Below are 16,991 nucleotides of genomic sequence, written 5' to 3'. Positions count from 1 at the left end.
AAAAAAAGAAACCTCAAATATGGTGAAAAAATGTGACTGTTCGGGGAATGACATTCCTGTGGTTGGACTCTGAGAATGGCTTTGTGTGTTACACAGTAACAAAGGGCTAAAACTGCTGCTGTGATGACCTTTAAACAGTCTGTTTGTAGTTTAAGTAGATTTTGGCACCAGAGCAGACTCACCCATTGTCTGATCCCACAGACTGGTTTGGTCTATAGGCTAGTATCTAAAGCATGACTCTGCCCTGAAGCCCTGTGTGCAGGGTCACCGTAAGGGGGCGGGGAGGGGGGGGGGGTTAGGATGATTCTGGCAGGGGCCCTCAAAAAATATTATAACATAGGGGTGGTGGGGCCCAATGTGAGATATTTTCTTGGGACCCAAAATCCCTGCTGGCGCCCCTGCCCCTGCTTGTTCTGCAGCAAGTTCACACTACAGTCACTGAATCTAGCTCATTTCAAACTCAAGGCACAATTGCATTCTACAGCTATTTTCACACCATCACCAAATGTACTGTGGCAAAGACATAAAAAGCACTAGACTTTTTAAAAAAATGCTGCTTCTAGGCTGCACCCATGTGCAGCATGATTCTCCCGAAAAGAGTCAGTGCCCACTTTTGGAGAAGCTCTCCACCAGTTATTCAGTTCAGTGAAACCACTCACCCCTAATTTCACACTCCTGCAGGAAGGAAAAATGCTGAAATCTGAGTTATTTTCTCACAGGTTCTGTGCTTTAACTGTCGTCAAGACAACCAGCTTGTTTGCCAACTCTGGGGAACGGAAGGCAGGGTCAACAAGTCCATTTTTGCCTTTAGCCAGCTACCTGTGAGTGAATGAACAGTGTCTTCAGGTGACCAGCTTTCCACACACACACACACACACACACACACGTAATGATTCCAAGTTACAGGCCACACTTAAAAAGTAAAATCCCTTCATCGCCTGTATGATCTCATCGCACTCAGATAGCAAACAAACTTTGGCGCTTTCTCATGATGCACAGATTAGATCTGTGGATATTTATGCTGTCGGTGTACCGGGTTTTGCCAAATAATCCCCAGCACTTCAGCAGTAAGTTGTTAGAATCTCCAGAGAACTAACGTGATCACATAACTTGTCAGTTTTCAAGAGAGATTACTCTTCACACCATCATAAGAAACCAACCACCGAAACATTAAGGTGTCGCTGATGTCTCATGTCTCTCACCAAATGCGCATTTGACAAGAGGTGTTTTTCTTTAGACTTAAAAAACACTTTGTTTTTGAAATGGCTGGCTCTAGGATTGTGTCGGCCTTAAGCAAGACTGTTGGGAATGAACTAAGCATGAACCGGGGAAGGTGATGAGCATGGTGGAACCGACCATGTACCGAGGAACTGATCTCTGCAGACACATAAATACCAGTCCTGTACAATCAAAATGTCTTACAAAAGATGCATGCAAGAACAGTAACGGTGTCAGGGAGACAGGAGGTGTGACATCACTTTCGGGTCGGTCCCCTCTGGGGCAGAGTGATGTTTCGCTCGCCTTGCCCTGTGGCTATAAGCGCCGCAGATATCAATCTGGAGGAAGCGGACGTGGACGTCCTCTTCTTTGAGGGTCTGGCTGCCTCTCACGCGATATGGCGTCACCATGACAACGTCAGCTCTAAAGCGTGGGCCTGAGCGCCTGCGGAGACGCTGGCCGCCACGGCAGATTTCCGAGGTTGAGGACTGTTAACCGAACGGCGGGTTTACTAAAAATAACGACTGCTGTTGTGCGGTACTGAAGGAAACGATGCTTCTAAAATTTACATAGATTCATAATACAAAAGCAGTGATGTCTGTTCTGATCTCCAAATTCTGAATCACAAGGGCCAAAATCTTGTGCGGCTAAGCATCCACTTCCACGTCCATAAATGCATTATTTATTAGATTATTATGTCCACTTAGTCAGGGAGAATTGCGCTCTGAATAAATCTGCATTACCTCTATGAACTAATAACAAGCTCCTCTTTCAAGTCATCTGATTGTGGAGGCTGCAGCAGAGGCCTGTGGGCATTTTGGGCCCGTAGGCCTTCGTAGCTGTGGACAGGACGGTGCCGTAACCACGGCTACACTAATTATTCCTCTATGTGCTTGCCTGCGCGTAGCTGGATCTCGGTGCTGACCAACAGTAAGGAGGAGGCCCTGAACATGGCTTTCCGCGGAGAGCAGAGCACTGGGGAGGACAGCCTGGAGGACCTGACCAAAGCCATCATCGACGACGTGCTGCGCACGCCTGGCAACGAGGCCTGCTGCGACTGCGGGGCTGCTGGTAGGCCGTTCATGCATGCGTGCGCACGTGCATACACGCGTGTGTTCATGCGCGCGTGACTACTTTTTTCTGTTTCTGTGTATTTTGTGTGTGTGTGTGTGGGGGGTGTATATATCTGTATAGGCAAAAAACAGTCTACAAGTTCTGGTAAATGCCTCAGAAAGAGACATGAGAGTGGAGCTCATCACCTCTGTGGGGCTGATACATTTCATCCGAATGAAATCTTCCTAGACTTTTTACATCACTTCCTTTCATCTGGTCCTGTGGACAGTAAGTTCTACAGTTGCGTTTGAATACCACCCTTGTGCACTTTAAGAAACTATTCGTCAAGGGCATCCTCGACCGCTAGCTGAGCATGTAGCCATAGCACAGTCTGTCCACGTCTTTGCGTAAGCTGCACTTCAGCCAGGATCCTGCGCTGACGTCTGGCTGCCCCGAGTCAAATAGACTTAGCACGATGCGCCGTTAGCGTTGCGCCCAGCATGCAGTTCACTTGATGCTCCCGGCTGAAAAGCAGAGACTCAGCAGTCAGTACGTGCCTCCCCCAAAGCTGTCACCTCCCCCAGCCCAACTTGGATAATCACCGGAAAAGCCCTCTGTCAGCAGAAAAATTTGTGGGACGGTGGTGCCGTCAGCTGACTGAGCGAGGTTCAGCTATCAGGACGAAGCGCCTACAGAGGATGAGCAGTGAAAATCTATACTGGGAAAAACAAGAACATTACATGCCCGTTTTTCATTATTCATATTCTGTGTGTTCCTGTCCTTCTACTGTGTGTCTCCATCGTAGTGCTGGAGTAAAATATCATGGCTAAAGGCACATTAAACAGTCAGTCTACACTGATAACAGCCAGGATTTGATCCACGTCATAGGTCCTTCAAGTACCATATGTCAACTATTGCCACCCTGCAGTGCAGTAGCTAGGCCCCTCTGGCCTAACTCTATGGATATATACAGCTGCAGGCTCATTTTCTGCACATCCTTGATTCTCTCATCTCTGTAGTTGTGTGGCAACGCCTAGTTTCTGAATCATGAGCATTGCTGCATCTGGGTAGTTGACTCATCTGCTTGATCAGGCCCTCTGCAGACTACCATGTGACTCCAGCCACATCCACAGGCTAAGGACATGAGTTAAAGCAGTAATATTTCTCCTGTCCACCTTGTAGCATTTATAGTTCCAACAAGGATTCCAAGTGGTATTAGTCAGTGAGTTGACTTAGCTTTTTCAACATTCCTGACCCAAAAAAACAGATCCTGTTTTTATTACCTGCTCATGCATTTTCTGAATAAAGAACCTAAAAGACTTCTGTGCTTGCTGCTTGTGTTGCGTGCCGTCAAATCCGTGAGGCCCCCTATTGGTGCATCACCTTAATGCAGACATGAGTCAGTTTCACACTTTAGGGATGTCAAGCATGGCCAAAAGTTGAGCTATCTTGAAGGAAAGCATGTCAGTAGAGCAGTAACTTGTTTTGTAATCTTGGAAATATTATGTTTTCTTAATGATGGTATTTTTGTCATAGAATGTAATGGAATTGCTCTGGTTTCAGTGATAAAATCCATATCTGTTGTAAGCACAGGCTGAATCCATGAGTGTTAGGCTTTTTCTGTTTGATTTTATTTTGTTTCAAAACTATAGGCATTAACGCATGTTGCAAGTTGCAATTCTCTAACCTACGAACTATCATTTAAAAGCAAAGAAAGTTCTTGTGCCCCCTTGTGCCTGAAAAGCATATCTGCAATAATTAAATACTGTAGTGCCCATGGTAGCACTGTGACAGTATGCAATAATTAGCTGTATTTAATGTAAGAAATGATTTTGGTTTTATATTCATAAAACACAACCATAAAATATTCATAATATATATTCATAAAAATTAAAAAACTTATGAATAGCCACCTTTTTGACCCCTTTTGTCTGTTTTTTCTTGGCAGATTTGGACTGGAAATGTTATGTCACTTCTGATTAGCTTCCATTTATGTATTTGTTCTGTATTTTCAGATCCCAAATGGCTGTCCACAAATCTAGGAATTTTAACATGCATTGAGTGTTCAGGCATCCACAGGGAAATGGGGGTGCATATTTCACGAATCCAGTCCATGGAGTTAGATAAATTAGGAACTTCTGAACTCTTGGTGAGTTAAAAATCTTGCCAGTTCTTTTCTTTTCTTGACATTCTAAAATAAGCCTTACCATGGCTATTCAGATTTGTGTTTTCTCGAAACATCCAAATGAGCACACACTTTTCTCAAATTCATTTTCTGATGCTTACTAACTCAAACCAAGTCATTTTCAAAACTGTAATTAGATATTCATGTGTAGGAATAATTGTGAAGCGCCAATTCTGATTTCAGAAACCTCCCAGCTTTCTCTACAACATCATTATGAATTACTTCAATTTTGAATATCTATTTATTTCTGCAAAATGTAAATAATGTTGTTTCTGTGGCATGTTGGTTTGACTCTGTTTGTTTGCCTTCCAGCTGGCCAAGAATGTAGGAAACAGTAGTTTTAATGATATTATGGAAGGGAACCTTCCTTTCCCTTCACCAAAGCCCACTCCATCAAGTGATATGTAAGTCCCTCTCACTGCAAGCTCCTGTTAAGTTAGTTAAAACATTTGGCCTGAGAACACACAGATAATGTGTCTGCATGTCCCTGTGTCCTGCGGAGTTGACACCTCAGCGTCTGATAAGTTCTCTTTAACAATGGTGTCACAGTCCAATTAGGGGAAGGCCTGGTGCCTCACACCCCAGTGCAAATTCATGCAAATGTTCAGTTCCAACCCTGCCAACATTTTTGGACCTGGCATTACTGTGCTGTGTGAATTTTTCTTGGTATATTGCCATTTATACCACTTGGACACTGATAGTAAAATAAACATAAGATGGCTTTACCACATCACAGAGCTCATAAAATGTCTCCTGCTTCTATAGTAACCAGGACCTCCTGTTTGTGTGTACATTTAGCCACACTGCGGTTGCAGATCCAGTTACCTGCAGTTTAAAAAAAAAAAAACATTTTCTGAAAGCAGCTTCATACAGCCTGTTTAATTATCTGTAATGGAAGTGATGTCAGTGTTGCATGTGTTCCTAGTGTAAATATCTAAAAATGTACACATCCCATTGGTTTGATACACAAAATTAAATGGCAAGCTTGCTAGATTTCAAACTTCTGCGTTTTAGCAAAACAAAGAATATTGTATTTTTATCTTCCAGAAAAGTGGTTACGTGGCAACACATTGACAGCTGCTTTAAATCACTGATCTTAAAAAGCTGTATTTGGATTAGTGATAACTTCAGTTATCTTGCAATTACATCATAATGGAATATATTTTCTCACTTGCCTTCTGTCAAATTTGGCTTACTCACACCACAACAGAAATGTGAAAACAGGCTCTATCATTTCCGTTGTAAGTTTTTAGAGCAATTTATAATTTAGTTTCTGCAACATAGCAGATGTTCATGGCCTGCTGTTACAGTTCACTTTCACACTTTAACTCGCAACCCCAATTCACTCTTGGCACAGTTGATCTTGGCAACATTTTATGCACACATGGAGAAAGTAACTGGTGAAAAAATACCTTCTTTTTAAACATTAATAGGCTTGGATAAAAACCGCTGCCTGGTTTTAAGAGGAAATTGCTCACATGACTCCTAAAGGCTGTTTAGGGCCTATCACATGAGATGGGTTCTTTTTAGTATATTGGAATTTTATGTTGGAACTGGACATGGTTCATCTCCACCTCCACCTCTACCTCCACGCAGGACAGTGAGGAAGGAGTTCATCAACGCCAAGTATGTGGACCACAAATTTGCCCGTAAGACCTGCACATCCGCGGCCGCCAAGATGAGTGAGCTGTACGAAGCTGTGAAGTCCAGGGACCTACTTGCACTAATCCAGGTCTATGCCGAGGGGGTGGAGCTTATGGAACCACTGCCCGAAACAGGCCAGGTAAGGTCTGGCCCTGGCCCCGCCCCAAAGCAGACGGATCGTTTTAAAATACATTCTTGGTTATTTGGAATCTACAAATGTGGTGTGTGGTGTGCAGACTCTGTGGCTTTTACCTTAGTTCTGATAACACCCTTCTTCTGAAGTATTACCAAAGCTTGACTAGACCAGTTACTGATTGTAAACTGAAACAAAGGAAGAGAAATTATGTTAATGAAGCCTCTTTGGCTGAAGCAAGTGGATGGCGTGATGCTCCTTTCTGCTTGCTAGCGCTGATTGATCCTGTCCATGTCTCCTTTTGATCGCCCCCTACAGGAGCCAGGAGAGACGGCGCTCCACTATGCGGTGCGGACTGCGGACCAGACCTCACTGCACCTGGTTGACTTCCTTGTGCAGAACAGGTACGCGAATGGGCACGCGTTCATTATGCTATGCTAAATGACTGGTTCTTACTGTCGTTTGACCTCATGAGCCAATCGTTACTATAAACACTGTGTTCCTGGTCGGTGGTTACTGGCCAAACATTTGTTCAGGATTTAATAAGTGATTTGGAATGTCAGAGAATGTGCGCAGGCAATCGGAATTTAAGGAGCCAACCCAGCTGAACAAGTAGCTGCTCTCCATGATCCTGTTGACCAATTCAGAAATTCTACTTTGGTACCAAGTACCAAGTTTGCCATTTGCATTTTTGGTTTAATTTGGGGTGAAGCCGTGTCCACACAGTTCTTGTGGATGTTTATAGAAATATTAGGTGAACTGTTCTAGACTTGGCGGACTTGTGTCTGTCTATGATGAGCAAAAGGCAATCATATTCGCCCCTTCAATCTCTCACTACTGCTTCCCTTTCATGGGCTGGTCACTGAATGAGACAAGGTGGCAGAGGAGCGTGCTTCTCCGTACAGTTTCGCTCCGTACACTGAAAAGAAAGTGGTGGACGAAAGGAGCCAGCTAAACTCCCACTAGACAACTAGGAATTGGGTCAAGTGCTTGTTTTTCGTCTTTAATTTATTCCTTTCTTTTCAAGGGATTGCTCACTGCTGACCCAAATACAGTCGGGGCTTAATTGGTCACAGAAATAGGAAGTTCTGCATTAATTAATGGAATTATCCCTAGAAAGTTATGCTCGCAGATGGTGCTCATAACGCAGCACCCTTCCTTCTGTTTGGTTATAGGCACTATCTAACCCTTTCGTTCTCTTTTTAGTATATCATATGCTGAATCCCAAGAAATATAGCCAAAACAAATATTTGGCTGTGGATGTTTGTTGTCACAGCTCATTTATTCCTCGTTATGAGAGGGAGAACTGGGCATTGTGGTGGCTAGAAACCTGGCCTTCAAAAGTGTGGATTGGTTGCCTAGCAGCCAAGGCAGAAGATCAAACTTCTGCAGTGCTGTAATGCCAGATGCGTCTAGGCGATCTAGGCTGTTGGGGCCCAGCCACACACCCATTTTTTGACACAGATTCGACATAATAAACAACTGGGTTCGTTCTGTAATTTGAACTATGGTACTTTATTATCTGTGAGTTTTATTGTGTAGGGTAATTTATTTAGGCAAACTGTGGGCACCCGATTAAACAGCAGGGGTCGCCAGAGAGCCATGTGACACGGTTCCAGACCAACTGAACCCTCTCTAAACCTGGGCTGCTACCAGCAATTATGTTCAGCCTTGAGAGGGATGGGGAGGGGGGCCACTGGCCATAGTTGGCACTAGCATGGTTGGGATTGATCCAAGATCCTTGATGTTGTATTGTATTTATTTACATTAAATAGGGCCGTTGTTCTGTAATTGGGTTGATCACAGCCCACGCCAAAATACTTATTGTGGTAGAACCAGGCTGAAATTTGTTTAGAAATGGGGAACCGAACAACTGTGCCTCATAGATTATTCTGGTCTTAATGTACTTAATGTAACTACATATTGTAGTGTTTCTAGAAATTAGAACATTTGTGATGTCAGGCTCATTGGCCTTATTAAATAAAGCAATATTTTAATGTCAACACACAACTTGCATTACCTGCAATGTCAGTGCGTTGCCATTGAATAAATTTGCTGTCTCAAAACATTTTTTTTACTCACTCATTCTTTATCTGCTAAACGTGAAGGCAAGCATCATTGCAAGACAATGTGTTCTTTCAAAGACGTTTTGCGTTTATTACACTCGTCCTTGGCCGTTTCTCTCCTCCGTGTTCTCGTGTGCCCGCTGACTTAGCCAGGAGAAAACCTTTCTCGGTTCAGTTAGGTTTGCATTGTTCGGCAGCGGCATCCATCACAGTGACAGCAGTTATTATGGACCAATTATCTCACATTTGTGTTGGAGCTCCTCTATGGGCAATTAAAGTCATCTCCTCTCAATACAGACTTCAGTCAAGCGTCCAAATTCATTTCCAGGTACGGACATGCAAGTACCGCCGTGCACATTCTTCACTGGAAACATCACAGCTTTTGAAGTTATACTGATAATAAAGAAATGGTGTCTATTTTGTAGGAACTACAGATTCTGTCTCTTTTTAAACAGCCTCGTTCAATTTTGTATACGGATTTCAATGTGTTTGCTTGTAATTAATCTTTTGTTTGGTGTGATCCCAGTACAAAAAAAGAGATATTCCCAATATTCCCTGGAATTCATTTAAATAGTCCGAATGTACTTTCAACATTGTATGTAACCAAATTGGTCACATAGTTCAATATGTAAATTATTAAGACGTGTTATAATGAATATTGCTCAATTACGGCACCAGATGGGTCACCTAGTATTCTCAGTATTATAGTTGTGTTGTTTTCATTCGTGTATGTGTGTATTAATATAATACATGTGGAATTATTAAAGGAGCTGCTAAGTGGGCACCAGGAACCAGGTTCCAGTGTGTGAGTGAGCACTGTGGTCTTGTTAGCCAGTCCTGTCTATGCCAATTCTGACTGTAGCTGCAGCCATGCCTGGCAGCGCGTAATTGAATTGTCTCGGTTGGCAGGGTTGTCCTTGGTGATCTCACTGCTCACCAGCAGCTTCTTTGGTCTGTCAGGCCCCAGCTTCTCTTCGCCGTGCAGCGTACTCCTCTGGTGCCGTGACGTCATGACTTTAACTGCAGCGAGCAGCAAGAGCCATCTCTGTGAGAGCCGAATAGAGCATCACAGGGCTCTACGCTGATATTTTGTCTAAGGGGCACATTGAAAAATGTAGGAATTCACTAATGAATCCCAATTATTAGATGTTCTCCTAAATTGTTTTTTTCCGGTTAGCATATATCAATTTTAATTAGTAAATGCCCCTAAAATGAGCACTGAAGAGTCCTGCATTATTTACTTTTGTAGGACGATTGTGGTTCACAAATTGAGCTGTAAGCACTGCTAAAACAGGGTTTCATTCTTTATGCCCTGGTTCTAACAAAATCTCGTAGAACTGGCTACAAAGCTAGTCTTCATACGTTGTCCCCAAGTATGCAAAAACAGGTGTAATTAAGTTATGTATGATGTATAATGTATGAGTAGCACAATATCGCTACAGCAGCGGAGAACAGACAAGTGCTTTAGCGTCATCAGTACCAGTGTCTCACGCATAGGGCCCAGTGTCATACCACAGAAAGGATTCATTCACCAAGTACTGTGCAGCACTGCCACCCAAACTGAACTGGCCACTGTAGGCCCACACAAAAGAGGTTACATGAAGCCTTGCTCTCCCATTCCGTCCCTTTATACATATGGGTCTGGTTCCGAACAAAGCTGAGCCTCAACGGCAGTGTGCTAGCTTTAAGCCGCTTCGAGCGCCAGTCCGGCGCATGGATCGATGACACCGCTGTGCGGCGACACTTCCTGACCTGCGCGTCTGTCTGTGCAGCGGCAATCTGGACAAGCAGACGGAGAAGGGCAACACGGCGCTGCACTACTGCTGCATGTACGAGAAGCACGAATGCCTGAAGCTGCTTCTCAGGGGCAAGCCGGCGACCGACATCAGTGAGTGCCTCACCTCCGGCCACGCCCACATCCCCACGCCACACCCCCTTCCCTCCACTGCCACACCCCCTTCCCTCTGCTGCTGCTCATCAGTGGGGTGACATTACCTAACGCTTTATTTGCCTGACGCTTTTGTCCAAAGCGGCATACAATAAGTGCATGCTGAAGGTCATTGGAACAAATACAAACCAAGGTCAGACGAAGTACAATTGTATCATAATGTAACAGCCATGAACAGCTGAGAAAAGAAAATAATTATGTGCTTCTCTTATTACTGACTATAGTTTATTGGCACCTTCACCTTCACCTGAATTTGTGAGCACAAGTATGGTTGTTGTTAGATGTTTGTATTTTATGCATGTCCTCTGAGAATTATGACGCCATTTATTCCCGATCGAACTGTCACACCAGTGTTTATTTCACTGGTGTGACAGTTTGTTCAGAAAGCCTTTTACCGCAGATTAAAATCAGATCTTTGTGAGCCCACATTTAACCATAGGCTGTTGATTAGTTGTCCTGTGTGACCTTGTGTTATTTCAGCCAATCATAATGGAGAGACAGCACTGGATGTTGCCAGGAGGCTGAGGAACACCCAGTGTGAAGAACCAGTAAGCATCTTGTGCAATTGTTCTGGAAATACAAACCTCCATATCTGTGCAAACCTCTTTAACATTTGAGTGGATAAATGCTTTGTTATGTTTTATTTAACTTAGTGTTTCTATGCAATTTAAGCCTATGCTAAAACATCTACGACAAGGCTGCCCAGCCCTGTTTCTGGAGATATACCATCCTGTAGGTTTTTATTGCAACTCTAATTTGGCACACCTAATGAGGCTAATTAGCCCCTCAACGATGTGTCTGTTGAATGAGGTGTGCTTTGTTAGGGTTGGAGTTAAAACCTACTGGACGGTAAATCTCCAGGAACAGGGCTGGGCCTCCCTGATTTACACCATGTTGCCGATTGTGACCACTAGGCGGCAGCAGCTAAATGTGTTTACAGCAGCTGCGATCAAATGCAATGTAGGTTTTTTCACAGACGTGCTTTCAAGCCGCTAAATCTGTGTAATTTTCACCAGCCGCAGTAAAACGCTGCTCAGAACAGCCTGCGCGTGACACCTGAACACTCATGTGATAAGAGCCCAGCCGTGCGCAAGTAATTACCGTGTTCTGCACAGATTATTAAAGTGCTAATGTCATGGACATCGTGTCCCGCAGTCTGTTCTGCGATTCTCCGAGCGCTCCCATGAGATCAACAAACGGATATCGCTGCTATGTGCTTGCATGTAGTAGCATACAAATGCTCTGGTATATCATAAAGGACATTTTGTCGATTTTGCTGATATTTTTTGCTCCTCTCCTGTTGGCTTTAATGCAGCGTGCCCAAACACGTTATTCATCAACCGCTCCTTTCGAACAGCTCAGTTCGCAGTTGAAAATTGCTTTAATTGTGAAGAATGTCTGTTTACTGAATTATTAAGATGAAAATCCTGCGGGTAAACTCTTTTGGTCTGGTTTTGGGGGGCACGGAACCAGCAGTCTTTGCCAATGCGGTGGGTGTGGTGGGTGGTGTCAGGGAGGAGCTTTGTCCAGTTTGCCTGCCGGGGTGGGCGGAGTCTAACCTGTGTGTGCCCCGCCCCTCCCCGCCCCAAAGCTGATGCAGGCGGCGAATGGGAAGTTCAACCCTCATGTGCACGTGGAGTACGATTGGTGCCTGCGCCTGGAGGAGATCGACGAGAGCGACGATGACCTGGACGACAAGGTGAGGCCACGCCCCTCTGGCACACGGCCTCTCGCGTGGCTCGCGTGCGTCACATGACCTGCCCTGAGGAGCGGAGTGTCTCCACCCTAATATTTAGTGTAGAGGCCAGTTTCGACTTGAAGGAAATGATTAAGGTTGGGACCGTGCAAGTTCATCTTGGATGGTTGTTGGATGCATAAAATACACAATATGCCAAAAACACACACATAAGTCCACACACCCTGATTTTGAGCTGCAGCATCCTGTATGATCTTGATTTATTAAATTAAGTGCACAACATTTCAGTATAACCTGCCTCTTTTTGGTGGTGTAAGGCGTTTTATTATCTGTCAGTTTTGGTACAATTCAGAATGTCCATCCTTTGTTGTATTTTGTGATACGATGCAAAATGCAAAATGCAGTTTTGGAGATTAAGATTCAGTTGAATTAAAAGCACTTTATATAGTCATTTTATTGTAGTCAGTTAATTGTTTCCTCTTGTAAACAAGACATTGCACCTGCATTCGATTATATGAGACTGCGTGGAAACTCTATCCACACTTCCCCAAACTCATTAACAGGCCATTGTAGTTGGAGCCATTAAAGAGAATGGGATGCTGGTGCACTTACAGTATATAAAGGAACCTTTTGTGTTTGTGTATAAAACCCTGCCTGGTGAGAAATAGACTTCATCGAGTTAATTGAATTCGGCCTGTGAGCATTTTATTCTGCTGATGCACGATGCTTGAGTCAGCCTTTTCATATCTGAGCTGGTTTCTTACTGTACAGTAAAGCTCTGTTCTTTAAAAGCTGCAACGAGAGAGGTGCTAGTTGTTCTACAATGGAAAATGTGGTTTTTCCTGTTTGATTATTTATTGTATGTTTCCTTGTTTCCTTCCTGATGCTAAACCGACAGACATCTGTCCCTCAAAGTCAAATCATAAGTTTATATTAAAATTAAATTGAAATTAAATTCTTAATTGACAGGAAAAGCTACATTTCGCCTGCAGAACGGCAACATGCATAAGCATTTAAGAAAATTAGTAATCAATAAGCACTGTATGTGTCTGTGATAACTGATTGCACAATATATATATATATATTTTTTTTTAAAGATATATTCTTAATAGCTTTTTCAGCTTTGTTGGACTGGACAGAATAGAGAGGCAGGAGGAATGGTGAGGGAGAGAGAGGAAGAGATATGCGACAAAACATTGTACAGCCAGATTCAAACCGCCAGTGTTTGCAGCTCACAGTGAGCATGCGGACAGTGCTCTTCAGGCTACGCCATGAGACCCTCCTATAATCTCTTTTTTAAAGGAGAGCAGTCTGCCCTCCTTTCATATTTCATGCTTCATTCAGACAGGGAGAAAGCAGAGAGGGTTACAGATAGAGATGGGGGCTCGAACCCCCAGCCTGCAACGGGGGTCTCGCACGTCTCGCCGATGCCGACCTCTCGCTCTCTTCCTCTTCCTCCTCAGCCCAGCCCCATTAAGAAGGAGCGCTCCCCCAGGCCCCAGAGTTTCTGCCACTCCTCCAGCCTCTCGCCCCAGGAGAAGCTGTCCCTTCCCGGGTTCCTCGGGCTCCGCGACAAGCAGCGCCTCTCCTACCAGATGTACAGCGCCTCCACCGACTCGCCCACCTCGCCCGTCATCGACGCCCCGCCCCTGCCCCCCAGGAACATCGGCAAAGGTAGCGGCCTTGAGTCAAGGGGGCCCGCGTCTTCCTAACCCCCCCGGTGAAGGGTTACGCTGTGTTTAGTATGATCCCTGACCATATTTGATCCGGTTCGTACTAGCGTCGCCGTTGTTCTGGGTATTATATTCTCACATATTCTGATGAAGTCTGCATTATTGGAGAGTGTATGACGGGGCTCCTTATACAAATACAGTTTTTCTCAGTGCAGAATTGGCTGTGTTAGAAAGTGATGTAATTATTAAGAGTTTCATTAATATAGTGAGAATGTTATGTGCTAGCTGGGTAGGTCTTTTTTAGGTAGGGCGAGAACAGCATATGTCAGACTGGAAATAGATACAGGAGTTTTAAGAAGTCAGTTGTTCTGTTTCAGCGAAACCGAGGCTATTATAAGCCTGTTATGGTCTCCAGGAGTTGTACACACCCAACAGAAGAAGCTTATTTGCCAGAATCAACTAGAAGCCAGGATAGAGGTATCATAGCAACTTCACAAACAAGGAATTTTCCAGGAAAGGTGGCTGTAGGCAAGTGCAAGTGAAGCCATAATTACAGTAGCTGACACTTAAAGTAAATGCAGAACCAGGAACATCTTAAAGGTTTCCCAACCATTTCTGGTTATATTATTTTACAAGCATGAATACATTTTCATAACTATATTACTTCAGGGCCATGCCTCAGGCAAAACCTGCAAAAACATAGAGGTTGTTTCCTTTCATACTTTTTCTCATTTTTATTGTTTTGACTTCCTCTTTAAAAACTAAAGAGAAGCCAGGTCTGCAGTGAATGCTCTTTCTCTCTCTCTCTCTCTCTCTCTCTCTCACACACACACACACACCGATACACTCACACACACAATTTCTCTGCTCTCATTCTGGCACTCTGTTTTTCTCTCACAGTGCCAATTCTATCCTTTTCTGGATCTCAGATGTCGCACTATGCCACTCTGGCTGGCACGCGGCCCTACTTCCGTGAATATCTTTTTATTCAGTATCTCTCACCTGCTTGCCCTCCATTCCCAGTGCCCTGTGGTGGTGCGGTCGATCCTGTGCCTCCTGGCTGAGCTCTCTATTACCTGCATCAGTGGGCACTAATTCCAACATGTGCGCTTTGGGGTTGCCTCTCTCGTTAGTCCTCTGTGGTAGGTAAATGCCAACCACCGGTAATTTATCCATTTCAGTGAAGGCGTGGTTCTGAGACTGCTGGTAATGCTTACACACAGGTTTGTGAGTTCATAAGCTAGTCAGTTTTGCTTGAATGTGAGATCATCTGTCAGGCTTATGAGATATACAGTGTTAAACTACAAGGCAATAATGGATCTGGGAAATTTGAAAATGTGTAGAATGCAAATGATTAAAGTCAATAAAGCAGCACTGCACAAAATCCACAAAATATTTATTGACATTGGAACATTGGACTTCACCTCTGCAAATATTTTTGAGTGGATACATGATTTCAGATTCTCTTCAACAAGTCAAGTCCTTTTTCTCCCCAGTTTGGAATGTCCAATCATATGTATCTGCGCTTATTGCTGCAACCTCTGCTATTGATTTTTGAGGAGAGCACATGTTTGTGTGCTCTCTTTGGAGGACATAAGTTTACCCTTGTTCTACAGTCCTTATGCAAAATATTGGTTTTTCACAACACAATAAATCAAATTGAATTAATTACAAATTTCTTAAAACAAGAACGAATACAAGCATTTTAACTTTATGAAATTGCACAACGTTTCAGCATAGCCACTTTTTTGAGTTTAGCATAGATCAAGAACATTGAGTGAACTAAAATGTGTTTATTAACAGGGACCCTAAACAGTGCCATTCAGCAGTTCATAGAACAGAATCTTGTCCAGCACAGCTAATGCGCTACTTAGATACAAACACCGATATGCAAAGTGATAAACGTGGAGCTGGCATGCTGGGGATCCAGAAATGCTCTCTGTGCTCCATTCTTCCCTTTCTGCTTTGACAGAAACTCAATGAAAACAATTCCTCGGAATGCGCAGTCCTCTGACTTTCCAGGATAGCTGAGTGCTGCTGATGAAGCAAGATTTCACATTGTACAGAGGCGTGTTGTATATTGAGTTGGCTATGCTCAGTAACTTCAGATGATAATCCATCAGCTCCATGACTGTATGAGACGTTAAAAAAAAGTGCTGATGAGCCTGAATTACAATACGGGTGTTTTTATTACTTAACGTCTTTAAAAAGTAAACACCTGTGCATTGTTGACACATTAAATTAATTGCCAGTGAACAGAAATGGTGAACATTTCCATTTAAGTGTTATGTAATGTATATATTTTTTTGAAATATATATTTTAAAAAGATTGTTAAAAGAACACATTCACTGGTCCCTACCCTGTATATATCCTACAGTACATCTCTCACCCTGTCATCAGTTGTTGCTCTGTCTTTGTCAGTCGTCTGCCTGATATTTGCCGCATCTCAGTGTTATATTTTGTTATTGTCGATGCTGTTGTTCATCCATTGATGTTGTCCTCATGCTTATCCCTGCGCAAATTCGCCGAGTCTGGAAGGTGGAGCCTGGCCCCGTGGACGGGACTCCACTCATTTGCCCTTCTTTAACCCTGTGCCACACCTCTATTCACAGATGAGGTCTGGATCCCCCCCCCCCCCTCCTGTGGTTTCAGACACACATCCGGGTGGAGCCTTCTGCCTGTCGGTCACTGCATGTCATATCTGTCATCCTTCTAGCTCCCTCCACTGGCCCTTCCTCCACCCTCCCCCTGGGTTCACAGCCCCCTGGGGGCTCCAACCTGTCTAAGAAGAGGCCACCGCCCCCTCCCCCCGGACACAAACGCACCCTGTCTGACCCGCCCAACCCTCTACCTCACGGTCCACAGAGTAAAGGTGTGATAACCTGGGGTGAGTCAGGCGGGAATAAGTAAAAAATAAATTAATCAATAAGAGAGAGAAAAAAATTAATTCAAAGATAAGCTAGGAAACTGGTAGGAAGCCTCTGCTTGTCCTGGCCTCTGGCTATTCAGAGATGAGCAGTTGCTATGGCAACTATGACATGCCATTTCCATCGTGAAGCACCAGGGTGTTGTTTTTCTTTTCTCCTCTGGAACATAAATCCAAGTGAGTAATGGGCAAAGCCTTTCCTTGTGAATTATTGTGTCCTACTGTACGTGTGTGAGACTTACAGCATTACAGCACAGATACCTGCCGTACTGTTTTGGCTCTCATTCTCCTCTCTCGACAGAACGGGGAATGTTTCCTTTGGAAATGCCAAATCACTCATCCATTTTTGTTGCTCAAACGTCTTTATAAATGTCTGCATCCTTCAAGCTGTGGATGACGATTAGAGTGTTAACACCAACCTTTCACCATTTCAAGTTCCTAATTTTGG

At 43.9% G+C, this 16,991-nt stretch overlaps 1 protein-coding gene across 3 annotated transcripts in view; it reads left to right on the top strand.

Moving 5' to 3' along the window:
* The window catches only part of asap1b (ArfGAP with SH3 domain, ankyrin repeat and PH domain 1b), a 110,639-nt gene that overhangs the window by 89,034 nt on the left and 4,614 nt on the right, over positions 1-16,991 (top strand). The window contains exons 16-25 of one of the 3 annotated variants that reach the window (XM_064330829.1): positions 2,126-2,289; positions 4,287-4,420; positions 4,769-4,860; positions 6,053-6,239; positions 6,552-6,637; positions 10,072-10,187; positions 10,728-10,795; positions 11,839-11,946; positions 13,407-13,617; positions 16,334-16,504. In XM_064330829.1, the coding sequence (XP_064186899.1) occupies positions 2,126-2,289; positions 4,287-4,420; positions 4,769-4,860; positions 6,053-6,239; positions 6,552-6,637; positions 10,072-10,187; positions 10,728-10,795; positions 11,839-11,946; positions 13,407-13,617; positions 16,334-16,504 (1,337 nt within the window). Of the gene's footprint in view, positions 1-2,125; positions 2,290-4,286; positions 4,421-4,768; positions 4,861-6,052; positions 6,240-6,551; positions 6,638-10,071; positions 10,188-10,727; positions 10,796-11,838; positions 11,947-13,406; positions 13,618-14,516; positions 14,589-16,333; positions 16,505-16,991 lie in introns of all 3 variants that reach the window. The other 2 variants (XM_064330830.1, XM_064330831.1) reach the window with 2 other exon arrangements.

Source organism: Anguilla rostrata, chromosome 4 (genome assembly GCF_018555375.3).
Source record: "Anguilla rostrata isolate EN2019 chromosome 4, ASM1855537v3, whole genome shotgun sequence".
In the NCBI taxonomy this organism is placed as follows: Eukaryota; Metazoa; Chordata; class Actinopteri; order Anguilliformes; family Anguillidae; genus Anguilla; species Anguilla rostrata.
Note: the sequence above shows the minus strand (reverse complement) of the source record. Positions and strands in the feature narration are given on the sequence as shown.